The sequence below is a fragment of the Lampris incognitus genome, chromosome 7, assembly GCF_029633865.1.
Source record: "Lampris incognitus isolate fLamInc1 chromosome 7, fLamInc1.hap2, whole genome shotgun sequence".
Lineage (NCBI taxonomy): Eukaryota > Metazoa > Chordata > Actinopteri > Lampriformes > Lampridae > Lampris > Lampris incognitus.
Window position 1 is genome coordinate 68,761,238 of NC_079217.1, and position 23,701 is coordinate 68,784,938.

A 23,701-nucleotide genomic window follows, 5' to 3' on the forward strand; every position below is an offset into this window, starting at 1 on the left:
GGGCGATGAATCTGACCAACAGACAATCCACCCAGACAGACAAAGACGTCCTTGCAAAGGGGCTAAATTTTGCTGTCATGCCAAGGCAAGCCCTGCTCGTGGACATGCTAACAGTCACGGATTCAGAAATCCATCCACATCATGGACCCGATAATAGAGCAACTTCGGACAAAAGTTTCGGTGTGCCTCAGCAACATGCGGGGCAGTGTCCGCTGTGTTTACAACACCAACTCACGTATATGCTGCCGTATATCTGATAATATTAAATTACGCAAAAAACGAAGAAAATTACAACAAACTGCTTACTTCTAATGTAGTCTTGTGCATCTGATGTCTGACTTCCGTTGGCTGCGAAGCTTCCACTTCCGCTCGAAAAGGGCTAAAAATAGCTCATGGGCGCTGCCCCAACCACTCTGTCATGACATCATCATCATCATCCTTCTGGCAGACAAAGATAGGTGAACTGTTTTATTAAACCAGATAGACTATCATGAGAGTTACGATGTTAGCTAGTGCCATAAGTACTTATGACGTACCCTGAAACAAAATCCAGGTAGTGATTACAAGTGAAAGGTGTTGATTACCTCAAGCTGTTAGAACTGGACAAAGCTATTGACCGAGTTTTGTATCATAGCTTACACCCAGGGATAGCTACACCTCATCTGTATGTATGGTTTACTGAAGACACATGAACAGAATGTGTTATCACAGACTATTGTTTGTATGATTAACTCAGAGACTTATAGCATCTCTAACTTTCTGGCATGTATCCTTTACCCGTTGGTAGGCGCTACTGAACACCAAATCCAGAACATTATGGATTTTGTGGACAAGATGAGGGACGTCATCATGGAGAAGGATGAAACGACGATCTCTTATGATACGTCCCTCTTCACATGCGTTCCTGTTACTGAAGCGGTGAAGGTAGTCCGTATGAAATTACAAGATGACCCGACTCTTGGCAATTGCACAACCCTTAACCCCGACCAACTGTGTCTGTTCCTGAAGCTGTGTCTTCAGTCTATGTACTTCACTTACATGAGGAAGTACTATTAGCAGAAACATAGCTGTGCTATGGGTTTCCCAGTTTCACCTATAGTTGCCAACCTGTATATAGAGAAAGTAGAAAAGAGGGTCGATGTCCTATCTTGGGACACCATATAGCCATTGCTTTAGGTATGTGGACGACACCTGGGTTCAAATTAAATCACAGGACATACCACATTTCACTGACCACATCAACTTGGTGGACAACTACATCAAGTTCCTCAGGGAGGACGTGAACAATGACAGGTTAGCCTTCATAAACTGAAATCTCTATTGGTGCTGAGGAGCATTTGAAAGTTGATGTGTACCGTAAACCATCACACACTGGTGTACTGGTCATCGGGCATACCGGCACAAATCCCGCTGGGCCGCCGCATAGGTGGGCCGGTGGACCGTCAAAGAATCCACGACAGGTCCTGTGTGCTTGTCATTCGCAGTCTCGTAAGTTCCGGGACTAGGTTCACTAGCCGATCACAACCAAGTTAAGACGTGCTAACAATCTAGACTAATCCAGCATAGCGTTCAGCAGTGATATGGCCAACAAAAGCCATGGACAATGTCCAAAAATAGAAGGGCTGAAATAATACAAGATAAAAGGAAGCAGGCATTAGAGGCACAAGCTTCCAAATGTAAACAAGCATGAAACCACCCAGAGAGGTGATGGGCCAGCAGCTAGTGATTATATTCCAGGGATTAGTCATATTTTAAACGGATTTCAAGTAAATCTAGGCTAAACCTATAGAATCAGAATCAGATTTATTGGCCATGTATGTTAGCACTACATGGAATTTGACTCTGGTTTCATAGCTCACTCAGTGTACTCACTAGCTAGACTCTTCTCTTCTGTAGTTCCCTGGTGGTGGAACGAGTCACCAAACTCCACTCGGTCCGCTGAGTCCCTCGCCATCTTTTTTTTAAATTTTTTTTATAAACTTTATTTTCCAATTTCCAAGTTTTTTTGGAACAGATATACAAAGCACACGAACAACAACAACAACAACAACAAAAATAAACGTGCAGGAATCCCCCCTCCCCCCCAAGGCTAAAAAAATAAGGACTACGCAGGGATTTCTTATTCCAATTCTACATAATAACCATATTTTTGAAGACAATATAAAGTTGTACACATATATCTATAAGTATTTTCGTTACAACCAGGTAAATAAAAAGTACATTCAATAAAAGGGAAACCCTTCAATAAAGTCTATGAAAGGACTCCAGGTCAAAGTAAAGTTTTTGCGGGTTTTACATATTTTATATCGGAGCTTTTCTAAAGGTAGAAAGGACAGCACCTCCCTCAACCACTGCAAAAAATGATGGCGCTTTATTTGACTTCCAGTTAAATAGGATAAGTCTGCGTGCTAGTAGTGAGGCAAATGCTAGAGCATTTGCCTGCAAAGTTGTGACCTTGCAGTTAGGGGGTGGTATGCCAAAGACGGCTGTGTGAAAATCGGGGTTTATGGTCTGTTTACAGATATGTGAGAATACATTAAATATCTATCCCCAATTACTGTTGAGGGAGGGGCATGCCCAGAACATGTGTCACACCGAGGCTGGACTATGACTGCACCTCGGACAGCTAGGGTCTGTGGTGGGAAAGATTCTGGTAAGCTTGTCCCCCCGGGTAGTGAAGACGGTGAAGCACCTTAAACTGAATTAACCCATGTCGTATACACAATGAAGACGTATGAATACGAGTTAAGCTGTCCCGCCATGCCTCTTCAGAAAGCTCTACACCCAAATCTCTCTCCCATGCAGTTTTTGTTTTGTCCAAGGATATCTGTTTCAATCCCTGTATCAGTGTGTAAATTATAGAGACCCGTTTTTTCCCAAAGGGATCCTTCTCTAGAATAACATCTAATTGGCTCCTGGTTGGCAGATACGGAAATGAGGGAAACACTTTCTTGGCAAAACTACGGATTTGAAGGTATCTAAAAAATGGGATCTGGGTATGTTATGGTCTTTGGTAAGTGTTTCAAATGAGGCGAATGTTCCATCTTTAAATAGATCACAGAAGAACACCAGTCCATTTCTATGCCAAAGTTGAAATGTGTTATCTAACACAGATGGCAAGAAGAATTGATTATTTGCTACTGGAAAAAGACTGCTAGCATGCTTTAATCCAAAGTGCCTCCTAAACTGGAGCCATATCCTAAGTGAAGCTTTAACCACTGGGTTTGTTATTTGTATGTTATGATTATGTGGTAGTGGAGAGGTGAATATCGGTAAAGGATTGGATAAGAGTTCCATGTGAACCCAATCTGTACCCTGTTGATTCTCATATGTAAATGCCCAATGTAAAAGTTTTACAATGTTCACAGCCCAGTAGTAACAAAGTTAGGCAAACCTAATCCCCCTGTCTCCTTTGGGACCTCAAGTATATTTTCTTCATCCTGGGCTTTGAATTGTTCCAGATGAATGATGAAATTAATCTATCTAATTGTTGAAAAGTTGTCTTAGGTATGAATATGGGAATCATTTGAAAAAGACAGAGAAATCTGGGTAAGACTGTCATTTAACTATATTAATGCGGCCCGCTAATGAAATTGGTAGCGTTGACCACTTTTTAAAATCTTGTTTTGTTCGTTCTATTAGTGTTTTAAAGTTATGGTTATATAACCTCCCCATTGTATGGGTGACAAATACATTATGTTCAAGTTTGAATGGAAAGCTAGAGTAGTCTCTATCAGTGTGGTTAATCGGAAAAAGCAAGCTCTTTGAATAGTTTATCTTATAACCTGACAGGCGACGAAAGTTATCCAGGGTAAGTAATAGTCTTGGTATAGATTCTATTGGGTTGGATATATATATAACAACAGGTCATATGCATAAAGTGATACCTTATGCAATTTACCACCTCGTGAGATACCTTTAATGCCATCCTCTGCCCTAAGAGCTATAGCGAGTGGCTCAATTGCCAAATCCAACAAGTAAGGAGAGAGGCTGCAGCCCTGTCTGCAGCCCCTATGGAGTGAAAAATAATCAGAAATAATATTATTCGTCCGCACTGCGGCTGTCGGTGAGCAATACAATATTTTTACCCATGCTAGGAATGCGAAACCAAAGCCAAACCTTTCTAGAACAGCAAATAGATATTGCCATTTGATGCGGTCAAATGCCTTTTCAGCATCTAAAGAAATCACTACTTCTGTCTGTTCTACGGAATGTGGTGTGTACAGTACATTAAATAGGCGGCGCATGGTATAGAATGACTGCCTGCCTGGTATAAAACCAGTTTGATCAGGGTTAACAACCGTTGGGACAACAGTTTCAATACGGGTGGCCAAGATTTTTGTAAGGATTTTGTAGTCGCAATTCAACAAGCTTACAGGACGGTAGGAGCCACACATTAGGGGATCTTTTTCTTTTTTAAGTAACACTGATATGATTGCCTGCATCATAGTTTGGGGCAATGTCTGTTGGTTAAAAATTTCCTGATACATCAGGTTAAGTACTGGTGCCAACTTGGTAGCAAATTCTTTATACATTTCAATTGTGAAACCATCCGGACCTGGTGCTTTGTTGCTCTGCATGGATTTAATTGCTTGTATCACTTCCTCTGTTGATATCTCTCTGTCTATCTGTGCTCTGTCTTCAAGCGCAATCTTTGGTGTGGTCAGACCGTCTAAAAAAGTTGAAATATGCAACAAGTCGCTGGGCGGTTTTGAACTATAAAGGGTAATATAAAATTGTTTAAACTGGTTATTGATGGTGTCAGGGTCGGCAGTCTTTACCCCAGCTGCTGTACAAATTTCAGAAATAGTGTTAGCGGCTATGGGCTGTCTAACCTGGTGGGCTAATAGTTTTCCAGCTTTCTCTCCATGCTCATAAAATGTCTGTTTTGATTTAAAGAATAATTGTTCTGTTTGTTTAATGGAGAGATTGTCGAATTCTGTTTTTAATAATAATTTTTTCTTATAAAGTTCAGGTGTTGGGGAATCGGCATATGAACGGTCCACTTCCGCTATACTATGGGACAGTTCTGTTAGACGTTGTTTATGTTTCTTTCTCTCATGTGCTGTGTATGAGATTATTTGGCCTCTAAGGTAGGCTTTGAGAGCCTCCCAAACAATAGTTAGTGGCATATCCGGAGTATGGTTGAATTCCATAAAGATATCTATCTGCTGGGAGAGAACATTTTTAAAGGAGTCCCTGGACAGCAATAGAGGATCAAATCGCCAGGTGCGTTGGGGTTTAGGGCAGTCTATGAAACCTATATCTAGATGTGCAGGACTATGATCCGAAATAACAATACTATTATATTGGCTCCCCCTAACCATAGGAAGGACCCTACTATCCAGGAGAAAAAAATCAATCCTTGAGTAAGAATGGAGCACTTGGGGGGGGGGGGGGGGAGGGGTATTGTTTAGTAGTTGGGTTGTTTCTTCTCCAGGGATCAAAAAGAGAGTAGGATTCCATAAATGAATGGATAACAGCACCTGCCTTCGAAACTTTACTATTAGGTCTTGGGTTTGATCTGTCCAAATATGGATGTAATACACAATTAAAATCTCCCCCCAATATTAATCGGTAATTATTTAAGTCTGGGAGGGCTGCTATGAAACTAGAGAAAAAAAGTGGGTCATCCCAGTTTGGTCCATATACATTTGCCAGTGCCACAAGTGTACCATACAGGTTACCCGTCACTATCACATACCTTCCCCTGGGGTCAGAAATAGTCAGTAGTGGAACGAATGGGATACCCTTCCTGATCAAGATGGCCGTGCCCCGCGTTCTGTTCTCATTCCTGGAACAGAAAATTTGTCCTATCCAAGCTTTTTTTTTTAGTTTTGTGTCTTCACTTGACCGAAGGTGGGTTTCCTGTAAGAACATGACATCAGCTCTCAAAGATTTTAAATGTACAAAAACCCTACTACGCTTTACTGGATTGTGAATTCCCTTTATATTCCAGCTCAAAAAACGAAGATAACCTGTATTCTGAGTGTCAAACATTTTTTCTAAAAACGAAAAGAGAAAAGAAAAGAAAAAGTCCCTGCCTACTAGCTACCAAACAAAAACAGAGCCTTGAGGACCCAGGCTGATCTACTAATTCCCTAGAGATCGCTAAAGCTCAACCATGAAAGGGAGCATTGACCAAACATAGTGGACAGGAAAATCAAGGTCATGTGTGATGAATGAACAAGGGAGGTTTAGCATATAAAGAAGCTCACACACAAAGAAAGTCAGACACACACGACAGATTGGCAGTGTGTCTCCAGATCTGTACTCAATAAAATCATTTTAATCCCCTAAAACGTGGTGGCTGTTTTCTTCACATCAACGGACCCGGGGACGAGGAACACGAAGGTGATTCCCAACAAATCCACAAATATATTGGAGTTTATCAACATCTTACTGTACATTGTCCTGAGGCTTTAGATTCTCCCTGATATAACCCATCACCTTAGATGGGTCTTCGAACCGCTTTTCTTGCCCGGACGATGAAGTGATACGAAGCACCGCCGGGAACTGGATCCCGAACTTGACGCCCTGGCAGCTCCGGAGGAGCCGTTTAGCTTCGGAGAAGGCCGCTCTCTTCTTCGCCACTGCCGCGGTGTAATCCGGGAAGATGCTCCCTCTCTTGCCGTGCAGGCTCAACGGAGCTGAACGGGCAGCTTTGCGGAAAACCTCCTCCCTCTCTGAGAAATAGTGAAACTCCACCACGATGATCCTGGGGGGTTCTCCTTTGTTGGTGGAGTGCCGCAGGCCGCGGTGAGCCCAGTCTAGGGTCGGGGTGAAGCTGAGGCCCAGTAACTCCTGCAGTAGTGTAGCGATGGTAACGGTAGGCTGCTGGCCTCCTCCGCTGGTCTCCAATCCCTCCTTTATCCCGACAATACCTGCATTACACCGGCGTTGTCGCCCCTCCAGACCGTCTACCTTCTGGCGTAGCATAGCGACTTCAGATTTTAGCTGGCCGATGTCCTCCTCCATTTTCGTGGTCTTGTCTGAGTATGTGTTCAGGCCGTCCTCCACGTCTTTCAGACGGGTCTCTTGTTTCGCCATGCCGGCCTTTATAGCGTCTATTTTTGCATTCAGATCCTCTGTGAATGAATCGATCCGTGCCAAGATCTTGCTCTCACTGCTCGCGATGGCAGCCATCACCCCAGATAGGTCTGCAGACTCCTCGTCCGGGGCTTTCACAGAGCCCGAGGCTTTAGCGGCCTGGTCACTGCTGGATTTGTTTTTGCCCATCGCGTCTTCTAGATGATCGATATGCAAGTACAGGGTTGTGAGTCCGGTGTGCTAGCGGTAAAGTATCGTGTGTGTTAAACCTAATTTATCTGTTTTTGATCTGAAAAGTTAAAATATTAATGAAAAGTTCGCCCTGATCAGGAGCTCAATCTAAAGACGTCCTCACATGTTACTGCTCACCAGCGCCCCCCGTCCCTCGCCATCTTTAAGAAGAAGCTAAAGACCCAGCTCTTTCGCAGACACCTCCCACACCTGATGGTATTCATAAAAATACACACACAAAACATTGCTTCTATGTACCCTATGCATTGCCTTTGTGCACTGCCTGTTGACACGTATGTCCTACTGGACTTGAACTTAGTTTTTTGGCTCTTACTTGAATTGTTGTCCCATAACCAGATCTTTGGTTGTGTTGTATTAACTCTCGGATGTATGTCGCTTTGGATAAAATCGTCTGCTGCATGAAATTGTAGCACTGTAACATTGTACTTAACATACAATAAATACACAATAACGCAACAATCTTCAGATATGTACCCAAGGATTGATTTATACTGTTATGGCAGCGGCCGGAGCGGAACCAAAAGAGGCAGTTCAGAGGCAGCGGAATCTTTAGCCGCCGGGAGGGCGGCTTTATTAACAGCATTAAACAAAGAAAAACGCAAGAATAAAGTGTATTGTGTACGGTGCGTTGTTCGTCTTGTTTGTGGGATGTGTGTCTAAACTATGTGTCGACCAGCGGTCGTGTGTCTAGGCTATGTGTAAGTATTAACTCTACGTGTGGTGTGGTATGTAAATAGCGTGTCCAATGTATGAAATGTATGTGCAGGCAAAAGTGTCCATGATCCAAGAGAGGCGTGAGTCCTGTAAAGGTCCAAAACCAAAAGCCTGAGTTCCAGTTGAGAGGTGAGGGTCCGTGGGAGAAGGCAGAGCTCGAGGGGTTCTTGAAGAGACAGGGAAAACAGGATTAAAACAGGGCAGCAGGAAACACGAAAACTTGGGTTGACAATTAGACTAGAAGGCACGAGTGAACTAGGTAGGCTAGACAACGTTACCGACTGACTGTCGCTTAGGCACCTTCTGGTGACGACACACTCGGTTGGCTGGGGTCTTGTAGATTGGCGATGAGCTGATCACTCGCAGGTGTCGTGGTTGTTGATTGTAGACAGGTGCGTTGTTGTAGATTGTGTCTATGCCACGCTCTAAGAGCGCGCGCAGACGTGCCTGGTGTTTCAGAGCTACTTCCAGAGACAGATGGAGATGTGCTTCGTGACTTCACGGTGGAGCCAGAGGGCCGAGCAGGGGGTTGAACCACAACATATACAGGTGAAATAAGAGGCCATAAAGTGCAATGATGCAGATAATATATCAGAGATGCTGAAATACGTAAATGTTTGCAGGTTACTTACATACATGCCTGAGGTATATGGACATGACGGAGTGTACCAGTATACGTGCAGTGTACAGTACAGTATATACAACATGTACAGTACAGTATATACAAAATAGTTGGATATATTTGAATGTTAATCATTCATGTGAATGAGCCCGCGGGGGAAAAAATGTGTTTTTATATCCGGTTGTTCCGGTGCACAGTGCTCTATGGCAACTACCAGACGGCAAAAGTTGGAACATGTTGTGACCAGGGTGTGATGGGTCTGCAGTGATGTGACCTACCCATTTCTTGACTCTGTAGATGTATAAGTCCCAAAAGGAGCGCAGGTTGGCACCAATGATTTTCTCTTCACTTACCTGTCCATTGTAGTCTGTCCTTGTCCTGTTTGGTGGCTGATCCAAACCAGACAGTGATGGATGTGCAGAGAGGAGACTGGATTATTGCAATGTAGAACAGAATCAGCAGTTCCTGTGGCAGGTTGAACTTCCTGAGCTGGCGGAGAAAGATCCGCCTCCTGTCTTTTCATCAGTGCCACCATTTCCAAACCATACAACTTAGCTGGTCTCACTACCGTCTTTCAAACCTTCCCTTTAACTCTTGCTGGTACCCTTCTGTCCTAAATCACTCCTGACTGGGTCCGCGGTGGTGTAGCGGTCTAAGCATCGGCTTTGTGTCGATGCAGTTGCCCACTGGGGACCGGGGTTCGCGCCTCGGTCTCGTCAGATCCGACTGTGGCCGGACTCGATGAAGCAGCAATAATTGGCAACGCTGTCTTCGGGAGGGGGGCGGAGTCGGCTTGTGTTCGTCACGTGAATGCGTCTCTGTGTGTGTCGGAAAAAGCAGTGGTTCGGCCTGGAGTCGCCTTGTCATGAAAGTGGCGAAGCGTCTCCTTCGAGACTGCCGGACGGAGAGATGCAGTTGGCGAACGCATGCCGTACGAGGGTGGGTGTTTGAACTAAAATAGGGATTGATTGGCCGCTAAATTGGGAGAAAAAAGGGAAAAATCAGAAATACATTTTGGGATAAATCACTCCTGACTCTCCTCTCCATCCATTCCACCCTGCCTGCCTCTTTCTTAACTCTCTTCCACACTCCCCATTACTTTGAGCAGTTGACCCCATGTATTTAAACTAATTCACCCTCACCACCTCTACTCCTTACATCTTCACCTTTCCGATGTCCACCCTCTTGTTCATGTATAGGTATTCCGTCTTGCTCCTACTGACTTTCAATGCTCTTCTCTCCAGTGCATACCTCCACCTCTCCAGGCTCTCCTCAACCTGCACCCTACTCTCACTACAGATCACAATGTCATCCGCGAACACCAGAGTCCATAGAGACTCCTGCCTGATCTTGTCCGCCAACCTGTCCATCACCATTGCAAACAAGAAAGGGCTCAGAGCCGAGCGTTGATGTAATCCCATCTCCACCTTGAACCCATCCGTCCTTTCTACCTCATACCTCACCACTGTCACACTGCCCTCATACATATCAAATCAGAATCATTTTTATTGGCCATGTAGGTTAGCATATACAGTGCATCCGGAAAGTATTCACACCCCTTCACTTTCCCCACATTTTGTTATGTTACAGGCTTATTCCAAAAATGGATTAAATTCCTTTTTTTTTCCTCATCAATCTACACACAATACCCCATAAGTTCGACTTTATAACAAGATGGCGGCGCGCTGGACGCAGCGGCTACTGCGGCTCCCTGTTCAGTGTCGTGTTTTCTTTGTTATTTATACGTTAGTTTTAAGTTTACTTACAAGTGTAGGTCCTGAGCTCTTCTACAGCCGTCAGGAACTGTAAACCTCAGAACGGATTACTCACTTCCTCCACCATCACGGACAACTCCCCATCCATATGATCCGCTCACCGGCCTCGCAGTGGAAACGCTGCCCCCTGTCGGCAGCGTAAACAGAAGAGGGCGGAACGTGGCGGGCTACATGCTAAGCTATGTAGCGCTCCCTTCAAAGTTTCCCTCCCCAGCATCTTCATGGCTAATGACCGGTGGTTAGCTAACAAAATGGAGGAGATGAGACTCAGGCTGTCCTCTCAGAAAAGGCTGCAGAACTGCTGTCTGCTGATGTTTACGGAGACTTGGCTCAACAGCAACATGGCGACTCGGCAGTCGAGCTAGCGGGCCGCACAGCCTTTCGTGCTGACAGGACAGCGGACTCCGGCAAGACCCGCGGAGGAGGTTTGAGTATTTATGTCAGTAAGTCTTGGTGCAACAATATAAAGATCATTGAAAGGCATTGCTCTGCTGATCTGGAGCTCCTTATGATTCAGTGCAGGCCTTTTTACCTGCCCAGGGAGCTAACGGCCATTACCATCGCCGCTGTATACATCCCCCCCACATGCTAATGCTAAGGTAGCACTTAAGCAGCTACAATGTGCCATCAGCAGACAACAGACCCAACACCCGGACAATGCCTTTATCATAGGTGCTGACTTTAATCAGGCTAACCTCAGGGCTGTACTGCCCAAATTCCATCAGCATGTCTCCTGCCCCACTAGGGGACAAAACACCCTGGACCATCTCTATACAAACATCAAGGACTCATACAAAGCTACTCCCTGTCCCCACCTGGGGCATTCTGACCACCTCTGCTTGTTCCTGGTCCCAGCCTACAAACCCCCAATAAAACGGGTCAAGCCAGCAGTAAAGACAACCACTGTCTGGCCAGAAGGAGCAGTCTCTGAACTCCAGGACTGTTTTGAAAACACAGACTGGAGTATTTTTGCACATTCCGCTACCCATGGGGGGGCGCCGGCCAAATTATACCTTATGTAAGCCCTCAAACTTGTGGCGAGCAGGTGACCTGAGGCTGCTGTCTGATTGGTTTCTTCAGATTTTCCATGGGGCGCAGTTCTGTGCGCCCCAGACACTCCCACTTTTATTGGTAGAGAATTGGTATTGTTTTCATGTTTTTTGATCTAATGTGATTGGACAATTATCGCGGCTGTCAATCATGTTCACACCCACCACCACGCCTCATCTCCGCTGTCAATCATCCACCGTCTACAATCAATCAATCAAATCTTACTTTATTCAGACGCAAAGGTAGGTCCATATTTAAAACATCAACAAAGAAATACAACACAGGACAACAACACAAAAATACAACTAAAAACAGCAGTTCACAAGTCCACCATGAAAAGCTATACAGACATTTGTTCCAGTTTTTCCAGAAACAAGAGGAGTACCTTGTGTCACTTTGTGTAGGCTCAGTTAACAGCATTATCATAACAGTCTTAAAATCAATTCATCGACCCATAAATTTGTACATAAAATTCCTCAACACAGCATGAATAGTAGGAACATTACTCGTCACAAACACATGACTTGCACTTGTCCATCCTGGAAGCTTGAGCAAGATTCTAAATGTATCATTATATGCTACCTGCAGCTTTTTCATTGTTGCTTTGCTATAACTGCACCACAAGTGGGCAGTATAGAGCGGCGCACAGTAGGCTCTAAAAAGAGCAGTTTTAACCTCATCTGTACACATGTGATATTTGAGTGCCAGCATATTGGCTTGTGCGTACAGTTTGCAACACTGGTGCTGCACATCATCGTCATCACATAGATCATTCCTGATGATATGACCCAGTTATCTCATTTTGTTCACTTCATTTGGTGCTTGGTCTACCAAGAAGAATGAAGGAAAATTTTGCTTCTGGTACTCCTTGGTTTTAGCACGTCATGCTGCACACCATAACTTGAGCAGAGTGAGCAGTTGCTGTAGGCCAGCACTATACGGAGACAGTATGACTAAGTCATCAGCGTACATCACAAGACTATCCCCCACCATACAGCCAGTTTTACAGTCTTTTAACTTTTTGGAAAGATCATCCATATACACATTGAAGAGATCAGGCGACAGTGTTCCATCTTGGGGTCCGACAAGGTGCATATCAGAAGCATATCAGCTTCTTCACGCCTCTGGATGCATATGCTTCCGATGGCCTTACGGTCTCCCCATCCCACTTCTGACACCAATATAGCGAATTAGGGGGGCAACCACAGGAACTGCCGCAGCCGGGACGCAAACCCGTATCGCCTGCACCGCAGGAGACATCGCTAACCGCTCAAATAAAGGGTCAGACCCTTCAGCCAGCGGCCAACGTGTCTACTTATCCATGCACGTTACAGTATGCTAGCCAGCTTAATTGGCCTATAATTTTCTATGCTGGATATTTTACCGGTTTTGTCTTTGATTACTGGCACTAGCAACTCAGACAACATAGAGTCAGGTAGGATGTCATCCATTAACAGTCCAGAAAAACACATAGCAAGTAACACTGAGACTCTGTGGCTAGCATACTTCAGTTGTTTACGAACCCTCATAAAATCTATAGGCTGCACGGTCCTTCTTAATAACTCCGTGACTTTGTGGACATTAAAGCAGCTGTCAGGTATGCTGTGCCAAGATAAATTGCACCCCCCCGCCCCCCCCAAAAAAAGTTTTTAACACCAGCCACCACTGGTTATGTGAAACATGGATGAAACCAAATCTTTTCCTTCCCTTAAACGACGCTTCCCCACCTGACTATACGTATGTCCAGGTAGTTCGCGCAAATAAACAAGGTGGGGGTGTTGCCTTGATTTATAAATCTATTTTCAATCTGACTTCTAGACTTGAGTCTAAATTCCAGTCTTTTGAGTCTCTTGTTTTTGGTACATCTCACTCAGCCATGAATAGACTCGGCTCAGTCCAAATTGAGATACTCTGTCGGTCTCCTGACTGTTGCTCATTATTTCTTGAAGATTTTGGAGAATTTGTCTCAGGCCTTGTACTCACTCTGATGGTATTTTAATTCTTGGTGATTTCAGTATCCATCTGAATAAGGCTGCTGATCCTCTAAGTAAAGCCTTTCTGGTGCTTGTTGATACTTTTGGGTTCACTCACTTCGAGAGTCCACTTACTGCAATAGTAACACCCTTACAATGTTACAATTTCATTTAGCAGATGCTTTCATCCAAAGCGACGTACATCTGAGAGTTAATACAAAACAAGAAAGGATCTAGTCAGGAGGCGACAATGCAATTAAGTGGCAAAAAACAGAGGTTCAAGTCTGATAGGACATATGTGTCAACAGGCAGTGTACAAAGGCAATGCATAGGGTCCATAGAAGCGAAGTTTGTTTTTTTTTTTTTTTTTAATACCCTCAGGTGTGGAGGTGTTCGTGAATGACCTGGGTCTTTAACTTCTTAAAGCTGGAGAGGGACTCAGTGGATTGAATGGAGTGTGGTAACTCATTCCACCACCGGGGAACTACAGAAGAGAAAGAGTCTGGTTAGTGATTTAGGGCCCTGTTGTGGCAGAAGTGCCAGGTGCCTTTCATTGGCAGAGCGTAGTGAGTGGGACTGAGTGTAGACCTGAATGAGGGAGTTCAGGAAGGCGGGAGCCGTTTTAGTTGCTTATTTGTAAGTGAGCATCAAGGTTTTGAATTTGATGTGGGCAGCAACTGGGAGCCAGTGGAAGGATATGGACAACGTAGTGACATGTGCTGTTTTGGATTGGTTGAAGACCAGATGCGCCACCATGTTCTGGATCATTTCCAGAGGTTTGAAAGTGCATGCAGGGAGACCTGCTAGTAAGGAATTGCAGTAGTCAATTCGTGATATTACAAGAGCCTGTACCAGGAGTTGTGCTGCATGCTCAGACAGGTAGGGTCTAATTTTCCTGATGTTGTACAGGGCAAATCGGTACGACCAAGCAATCAAGGCCACGTGAACCTTAAAGGTTAGTTGGTTATCAATCATAGCACCCAGGTTTTGGGCAGACTTTGTGGGCATGAGTTGGGTTGATCTGAGCTGGATATTGATCTGTTGTTGTAAGGATGGACTGGCTGTGATGACAAGGAGCTCAGTCTTGGATAGGTTAAGCTGAAGGTGGTCTTATTTCATCCATGCAGCGATATCAACAAGGCATGATGATATCCGTGCCGAGACTGTGAGGTCATCTGGCGGGAATGATAGGAAGAGCTGGGTATCGGCAGCATAGCAATGGTATGAGGAAACCATGGGAGCGAATGATTGCACCGTGTGAGGTGGTGTATATTGAGAAGTGAAGGGGACTGAGCATTGACCCTTGATGCACCCCTGTGGATAAGCCGTGCAGTTTGGACACTTGGCCCCTCCAAGCTGCTGTAAAAGAACTCCCTGAGAGGTAGGACACAAACCAGTGGAGGGCAGATCCTGAGATACCAAGCTCAGTGATTGTGGAGAGGAGCATTTGGTGGTTAACCATGTCAAAGGCAGCTGACAGATCTAGCAGCAATAAAGCTGAGGACTGACCAGCAGCTCTAGCCAAATGTAGTGAGTCTATTACCAACAGGAGTGCAGTCTTGGTAGAGTGACCCCACTTAAAGCCAGACTGATTCGGATCTGTTCTCAGAAAGGAATTCAGAGATTTGGTTAAAGATTGTGTGCTCAAGTATTTTTTTGATAAAAAGGGTAGGAGTGAGACCGATCTGTAGTTTTCAACCTTGGCCGAGTTGAGTAGTTTTTTTGAGCAGCGGGGTGGCCCGAGCTTGCTTAAATGTAATGGGGAACACACCCATTGTAATCAAAAAACGTTGAATCAGTTCATCTGGATACATTGTTTATTGACAGATAAGTTTCATCACTCAACTAAGTGACATCTTCAGTCTAAACTGACTGCAGATATCCCCACCCCTTATACACAGTATAGTACAATACAGTGCCTAACGACCGAAACCAACGACCAGTTTCATATGCAACTATATGGGTGTGACCATTGATCATGTGCACTGTTCACAGAGGGTTGGAGAATAGTTGCAATCACAGCATTGTAAGATGGCAAAAAATGTACTCTTGGCGCCCCCCCCCCCCCCGGTTCAGGGATGGTCATTCGATCTTAACATAGATGGCCTCTTTGACTCACCATTCAAACCATCATTCCTCCCTATCAAGGATGTGCACATCATCATCATACCTGAAAGAGTGGCCTCTGGCCTTTAGTTGGGTGTAGGCTGTGGAGTCCTGGCCTGACGTGTTAGCTCTCCTGTGTTGTGCCATTCTTTTGGCCAGCGTCTGTTTGGTTTCCCCAATGTACAAGTCACTGCAATCCGCCTAGCACTTAACAGCGTACACTATACTGCTGTGTTTGTGCCAGGGGACCCGATCCATGGGGTGGGCCAACTTCTGGCACAGCATGTTTTGGGATTTGAAAGCAACTGAGATGCGATGTTTTGAAAATATGATTCAAAACATTGCATCTCAGTTGCTTTCAAACCCCAAAACAGTCATGACTGGGACGAAATCAGTTGAGGAACAATCTCTAAAGTCTACAGTGCGTGGGTTGAGTGCATGGGTTGAGTGGTCCCTGGAACCACAAACTCTGCATGTTAAGGGCTCCGGACCCTGCTGGTTATGGGACCAGCCAGCCTGACGGCTGATGGTTGACTGGGTGATGGCTGCCTGGCCTTTGACTGGTTTCAAGGGAGACGTTGCACGGGGACAGAACCTTGTCAAACATAGCTACGACCTGTTGAACACCAGGCTCAGTAGCTGGAGTTGAATCAGAGACCGCAGCGGCAAGTATGGACAAGGAGGCAGGGCTGCGTGGGCTAACCATCATGTTGTCTGACTGAGGCTGACTGCAAGCCAGGGCAGAGGCAGGCAGAGAGGTAGGTGAGGGCTGTTGCTGATATGCCACCGAGGCAGCTTGAGACATGCCAGGATCGTAAAGGTGAAAAGAATCAGTCACAGGGGTCTGACTGTAAGCTGACAAACCCACTGTGTGTCGGGATTGGGCTGCTGTCTTCTTCACGTTTCTCATGTGACTATCCAGACGCTGCTGAAGCTCAGCTGTGGTCCACTGCTCAAGTGCCTTCAGTTAAAATGACATGGCGAGACTGGGTGCGGGACAGTGATGAATGAACGTCATGACCACTTTAGCACGGGGGTCCTCCACAGACCTACCTCGCCTCCGGAGATACTCATCAGCAATATTGATCGAGGAGTGGTACTATATAAATATTTCATGGGCAAGTTTGAGTATGGTATCTCACTAAAGTGACCTTTCAGTACGTCAAATAAAGCTGTGGGTAGTTCAGTTGCATGCAGCCCAGGGCGGCTGCGGAGCAACACCTACACCACATCCCTAGCTTTGCCTGTTTGTCTCAACATTATCAGGTCAAACTTTTCAGCATGCGTGTCCCATTTAACCCTATCCAGTTAAAATTTCATCATGACCTCCCTTTCGTGAACAGAGAACGTATCGGCATGGTCACCCCTGAAGTAAGGCAGAGCTTTGGTGTCAGACAGCACAACGACCTTCAACTGTGACAAATCAGTGTGACTGGATGACTGACTCATAGGAGACTGAGGCCGGACAGTACTAGGCTGGTGCATAGTGCTGAGGCTGGCAGAGATGTTTTCTCCAATCTGTCTAGCCAACTCTGTAATCAAGTCCCCAAAAGCTTCAACAGAGATGACTTGTGTGGGCTTAGGTTCTAATTGGGTAATTGGTGTGGAACTAACAGTGGGGCTAACGGTGGGTCAACAACAGACTGGTGGACTGTATAGTTGGGACCACTGGGGGACACAACCCTACGTCTATGAGCAATCTGTTGGCCTACCCTCCCCACTCCAAGAGTGACGACATGCCCGTGACCAGTCATATTACGAACCTCAAAAGTATCTTCTGACATTACAAACTAGCAGCAGTATTGGCAGAATCAGGAGAGAAAAAAAACACTTTAAACTCAAGACACACTATAAACAGCAATGTGCAGTTCAACAATATGAGCATCACACGGCCGAGTATAAAAAAGGAACCTAAAAACCCCTAAAATTATATAATAGATATTACAGTCTCAATGTGTGATAGCGGCTCCTCAGACTAATTAGCAGTACCTCAGAAACACGGCAGGACTGAATATTTGAGAAAGTTTATCTTTTTCAAGACCACCCACAAAGGGGCGCCCTTCACCGAGACGTAGAGCGGGAAGGCAGGAGAGCGTAACCGGGCGTCAGCAGCCATATTCCGGGGACCAGACGAGCGCAGATCGTCGATGCAACGGGTCGGACGGCACCGAGCGTAACCGGTGGCGTTTCGCGTGCGTTGTGGTTGATGAATTGGCCCAGACCAGGATATCTTTGGAGGCAATCTCCGTTTATTCTGACTAAGTTAAAAAAAGAACCACAACCCTCCGGTCAGTAGGCCGATAATGTTGCAGTCAACACATAAAATATACAAAACATAGCTGACAGTTAAAAAAAGAACCACAGCCCTCCGGTCAGTAGCGACATGTACTCTTCAGCCCCCAGGGGAATATGTTAGCATGCTACACGGTACATTTAAACTAGCAAGTAACTTGCAGAAAAACAGTGTCACTTGCAATACAAAGGCGCGAGATGGAGGCGGGAGGCATAGTTTATTGAGGGGGCCCACGGAAGTGACGGTGGGGGAATAGGAATTGAACAAACCTTCCGCATATTGACCTTGGAGGCATAGCATGTCAGGTTAACAACAGCTTAGTAACTGCACATATATGTTGTGTAATTATAATACCACATATTACGACGGTATAAATGAGTCTGTTACAGATGCGTTGAATCTGTAATATTCGTATAAGATGATATACTGAATTCTATTGAATTAACGACTGGTATTTGCATCAGGCATCTGTATGGACACCTATTGCCTGTGTATAATAGTAGCGTCCAGAGGTCCTTGCTCGGAGTTGCGTTGCATGAGGTTAATAAAGTTGCATCAGTGTATCTCAGTCAGTCCTGCTTTTGTTATTATTTTACACGAGTGTGTAAACAAGACGTGGTGTCAGAACAGAGGACAGATGGATGTGGCTTTTGTGGCCTTGCCGCTGGGATTCCCGAACTTCTCCAGAGAATGGAAAACGTTCAGGCAACACATGGAGCCCACTGAAAAGCAAAGGGGAAGATGAGCAATGCAGTTACCTGCTCCTGTGGATTGTAGAGAAAAAGAGAGCCATATTCAACACATGGACTCACCTCGGTAGAGGCAAAGGTATTAAAAAGTTACAATGATCATTTCAAAATATACGTCATGCCGAAGAAAAATACAATATTCGCTATACAAGTTCCACGAAAAAGCGCAAGGGACTAGCGAGACACTGGACCAATTTGTAACGGAGTTAAAGCTACTTGTAAAGGACTGTGCTCCTGCAAACGAGGAAAAGATGGTCAGCGAGCGCATTATGTTTGGAATACATTGTCAAAGTGAGAGAAAAACTTTCAAACTTTCAAAAAACTGGATTCTTCCCTTACCTGGTTGTCCTGTCTGCTTTTGGGTTCTTTCCCGATACTTGACAGGTTAAGGCAAATATCAAACCACCAGGCCGCAAGGTTAAGGCAAATATCAAACCATCCCGCCGCAAGGTTAAGGCAAATATCAAACCATCCCGCCGCAAGGTTAAGGCAAATATCAAACCATCCCGCCGCAAGGTTAAGGCAAATATAAACCATCCCGCCGTAAGGTTAAGGCAAATATAAACCATCCCGCCGTAAGGTTAAGGCAAATATCAAACCATCCCGCCGTAAGGTTAAGGCAAATATCAAACCATCCCGCCGTAAGGTTAAGACAAATATCAAACCATCCCGCCGCAAGGTTAAGGCAAATATCAAACCATCCCGCTGCAAGGTTAAGGCAAATATCAAACCATCCCGCCGCAAGGTTAAGGCAAATATCAAACCATCCCGCCATAAGGTTAAGGCAAATATCAAACCATCCCGCCGTAAGGTTAAGGCAAATATCAAACCATCCCGCCGTAAGGTTAAGGCAAATATCAAACCATCCCGCTGCAAGGTTAAGGCAAATATCAAACCACCGGGCCGCAAGGTTAAAGCAAATATAAAACCATCCCGTCGCAAGGTTAAGGCAAATATCAAACCACCAGGCCGCAAGGTTAAGGCAAATATCAAACCATCCCGTCGCAAGGTTAAGGCAAATATCAAACCACCGGGCCGCAAGGTTAAGGCAAATATCAAACCATCCCGTCGCAAGGTTAAGGCAAATATCAAACCACCGGGCCGCAAGGTTAAGTCAAATGTCAAACCACCAGGCCGCAAGGTTAAGGCAAATATCAAACCATCCAGTCGCAAGGTTAAGGCAAATATCAAATCACCGGGCCGCAAGGTTAAGGCAAATATCAAACCATCCAGTCGCAAGGTTAAGGCAAATATCAAATCACCGGGCCGCAAGGTTAAGGCAAATATCAAACCTCCAGGCCGCAAGGTTAAGGCAAATATCAAACCACCAGGCAGCAAGGTTAAGGCAAATATCAAACCATCCCGCCGCAAGGTTAAGGCAAATATCAAACCACCGGGCCGCAAGGTTAAGGCAAATATCAAACCATCCCGTCACAAGGTTAAGGCAAATATCAAACCACCGGGCCGCAAGGTTAAGGCAAATATCAAACCATCCCGTCGCAAGGTTAAGGCAAATATCAAACCACCGGGCCGCAAGGTTAAGGCAAATATCAAACCATCCCGTCGCAAGGTTAAGGCAAATATCAAACCACCGGGCCGCAAGGTTAAGTCAAATATCAAACCACCCCGCCGCAAGATTAAGGCAAATATCAAACCACCCCGCCGCAAGATTAAGGCAAATATCAAACCATCCCGCCGCAAAGTTAAGGCAAATATCAAACCAGCTAGCTGCATGGTTAAGGCAATGCTTTTCAAAGGTCTGAAGACAAAAGAAAAGGACAAATATTTTCTGTATCATAGAAGGTTGAATCGGTTCATTTGCACACAAAATTTACTGGGAGATATGTTTCATCATCATCTAAGTGACCTCTTCAGTCTCACCTGACTGCAGGTATCTCCACCCGTATAAACAATACAGCGACATAACCACAAGTGTGGCTATCTTAACCGGGCATCTGTCAAAGCCAGGAAGACGCCAAAACCAACAGCTGTCTAAGTGTAAACCAGTGGTGATTCTGTATGTGGCGAGAGTGGTGGAAAAGCTGAGACACATATTTTCCAAACACCGCGTCTCAGTTGCTTTCAAACCCCAAAACACTCTGCACCAGAAGTTGGTCCACCCCAAGGATTCGGTTCCCTGGCACAAAGAGAGCAATATAGTGTAGCTGTTAAGTGCCAGGAGGATTGCCGTGACTTGTACATCAGGGAAACTAAACAGACACTGGCCAAGAGGATGACACAACACAGGAGAGCCAATACGTCAGACCAGGACTCCACAGTCTACACCATCTACACAGTCTACACCATCTACAGGGCAGTGGCCTCTCTTTCAGGGGTGTGGATGTGCACATCCTTGATAGGGAGGAATGCTGCTTTGAACAGGGAGTCAAAGAGGCCATCTATGTTAAGGGAACGACCATCCCTGAACCAATGGGGGGTGGGGGGGATTAGAGTACATCTGTCACCATCTTACAGTGCTGTGATTGCAAACATTCCCAAATCCTCTGTGAATAGTACACGTGGCCATTGTAACTCTAGTTAATGGTCATGCGCCCATATTTGAATATGAAACTGGTCGTTGGTTTGGGTCGTTATGCCACTGTATTGTTTATAAGGGTGGGGCACCTGCAGTCAGGTGAGGACACTGTATTGTTTATAAGGGTGGGGACACCTGCAGTCAGGTGAGGACACTGTATTGTTTATAAGGGTGAGGACACTGTATTGTTTATAAGGGTGAGGACACCTGCAGTCAGGTGAGACTGAAGCGATTACTTAGATTATGGTGAAACGTATCTGTCAATAAACATTGTGTCCAGATGAACTGATTCAACCTTCTGTGATTTTCTTACCTGGATTATTGAGCAGCATCAATATATTTTATGTGTACTTTTCAATGTCCCATGGGTCAATGCAAGGGTTATGGTTATAGGGGGTTTGGTCTTAACAATATCATTCCTATTTCAGTCTATCATTAGTTCCTGTCACGGAGAAATACTTGATTATTGTTTGTTCATAGGTTGTAATATCTCCACATTTCTGTGCATCTGTAGGTAAGTGTCGCCCTTGCAGCGAGGAATATAAGAGGATGCCACCTCCCAAACCAAAAAGAAACCCCAACACTCAGCTCAGCACCTCCTTTGATGAGTCATACATCCATAATCATGGAAATAAGAAGTCTTCCTTGCGAAGGGACAAATCTTCATCCCAAAGCCAGAGTCCTGCATCCAGAGACACAGATGATGATGAGCCTGTTTACATTGAAATGGTAGGAAACATCCTTCGAGGCCTGAAAGGACAAGAAACCCATGAAAATGACCAAAGTGAGTCAGTTTATGAGGAAATGAAATACCCTATGTTGGACGACTTTCTGCAAGACTCCAAATGGGAAAACTGCAGTCAAACACTGTTCTTGGACTCTGAATCGAGCCGATCATCCACTCCACGTGGATCTCTGTGTGATATTCCCCCTCCCTTTCCCAACCTCCTCACCCATCGACCCCCACTGCTAGTCTTTCCACCAGCCCCTGCCCAGTGCTCCCCTAACTCTGATGAGTCACCTCTGACACCTCTAGATGTTACACGACTGCCCATGTTGGAAAATGTTGGCTACAGCAAGTCTGAGCCCATACCCACAGATACTCAACAAAGCTCCGCCCATCACCACAAGGAGAAAAATAAGGACAGAGAGCGAGAGAGAGAACGAGATCTCCCCTCTACTCACACCATCACATCCTCAGGCCGCTCCTCTGCTCCACCACTCCCCTCCAACTTCTACAAGTCTTCTAGCTCATCCCATGGTGGCCATGGTTACCCACGTAGCCAATCAGCATGCCCTTCCCCTGTAAGCATGGGGCGCTGTCTTACTCCTCTCAGTCTAAAAAGGCCCCCTCCTTATGATGCTCTGATAGCAGGAGGAAGCATGCCCCGCTCTTCCTCTTCCTCTTCATCCTCCTCCTCCCAGAGGGCCCAGGATGGGGGCCCTAGGCTCAGTAACTCTTCTTCTGCCCACGGCTCCATGCAAAATGTCTCAACCAGGTCACGGACACCGACAAGTCCTCTGGAGGAGCTGAACACCCTGTTGACTTCAGGAAGACAAATGCTGAAGAAAGGATCAGGAGGGAAGAGAGGCAGGGATTTAGAGGGTGAGTACGGGATAACCCATTACTCAGACATTTTTTTCTGCTCCCCAAATTTGACTTGTGCAAGAGAAACAGACCTGTGAGACTGGGAGGAGACTAGTAAGAAAATGTTGTTAGCTAGGCTACTGCTATTTTTGTTAGCCTCATGTTAGCAATTACATTTTCCCACATAAGCAACCCAAAGTCATGAAATTCCCTGTTAGCAATGTATTGACGGCAATTGGACTATTATTCAGCTGACAGGCAACATTGCTTTAGAAGACTGACTTAGCTAAATATAAGCTAGAATGTTTTTGAGCAACTTTGCTGGCTACTACTCTCATTCACGTTAATATCTCCAAAGTGATCCCTGACCTGCTCTGCATTTGAGTGACAGCTTGCTTGAGTCGTGCCCATTTGGAGTCTTTTGTTAAACCAGGAAGCTAGAGCATGCCAGTCCATTTCAGGGGGCTATCTCTGGACTGACTTTAGGCAATGAGATGGGTGTGGTCACATGTTAATGTTAGGTAGGCAGCTGCCAACAAATATGGTGTCTAAACAGTATTGGATCATCCCTTTCATGATAGTCGACTGTGTCATGCACATGGTTTTGCAGTTATGAGTGTTTGCTACTTTTTTACATAGCCATATATCCAGACGTGCTCAATTTTGTTAGTGCCTCTCTCTGAAAAATTAATGTACAATTTTCCTTGAAATAATTTCAACCTGACACAAATAATTGGCATCTACCATTGTTTCTTCCATATTTTATAGAAATCTGACTTTGCTTTAGATTTTTTTTTCATTCAACATAATATTGTAAATAATAAATTAAATTTGCATGGATAAAAATGATGGGCCCCTTAACTTAATATTTTCTTGCATAATCTTTAGAGGCAATCACTGCAATCAAACATTTTCTGTAGCTCTCAATCAGACTCCCGCACCTGTTGACAGGTATTTTGGCCCACTCCTCATGAGCAAACTGCTCCAGCTGTC

At 45.2% G+C, this 23,701-nt stretch overlaps 1 protein-coding gene across 1 annotated transcript in view; it reads left to right on the forward strand.

Moving 5' to 3' along the window:
- nyap2a (neuronal tyrosine-phosphorylated phosphoinositide-3-kinase adaptor 2a) overlaps positions 1 to 23,701 on the forward strand; it is a 94,644-nt gene that overhangs the window by 39,325 nt on the left and 31,618 nt on the right. Inside the window, exons 3-4 of the mRNA XM_056282943.1 lie at positions 12,921 to 12,940; positions 21,635 to 22,726. Of these exons, the coding sequence (XP_056138918.1) occupies positions 12,921 to 12,940; positions 21,635 to 22,726 (1,112 nt within the window). The remainder of the gene's footprint in view (positions 1 to 12,920; positions 12,941 to 21,634; positions 22,727 to 23,701) is intronic.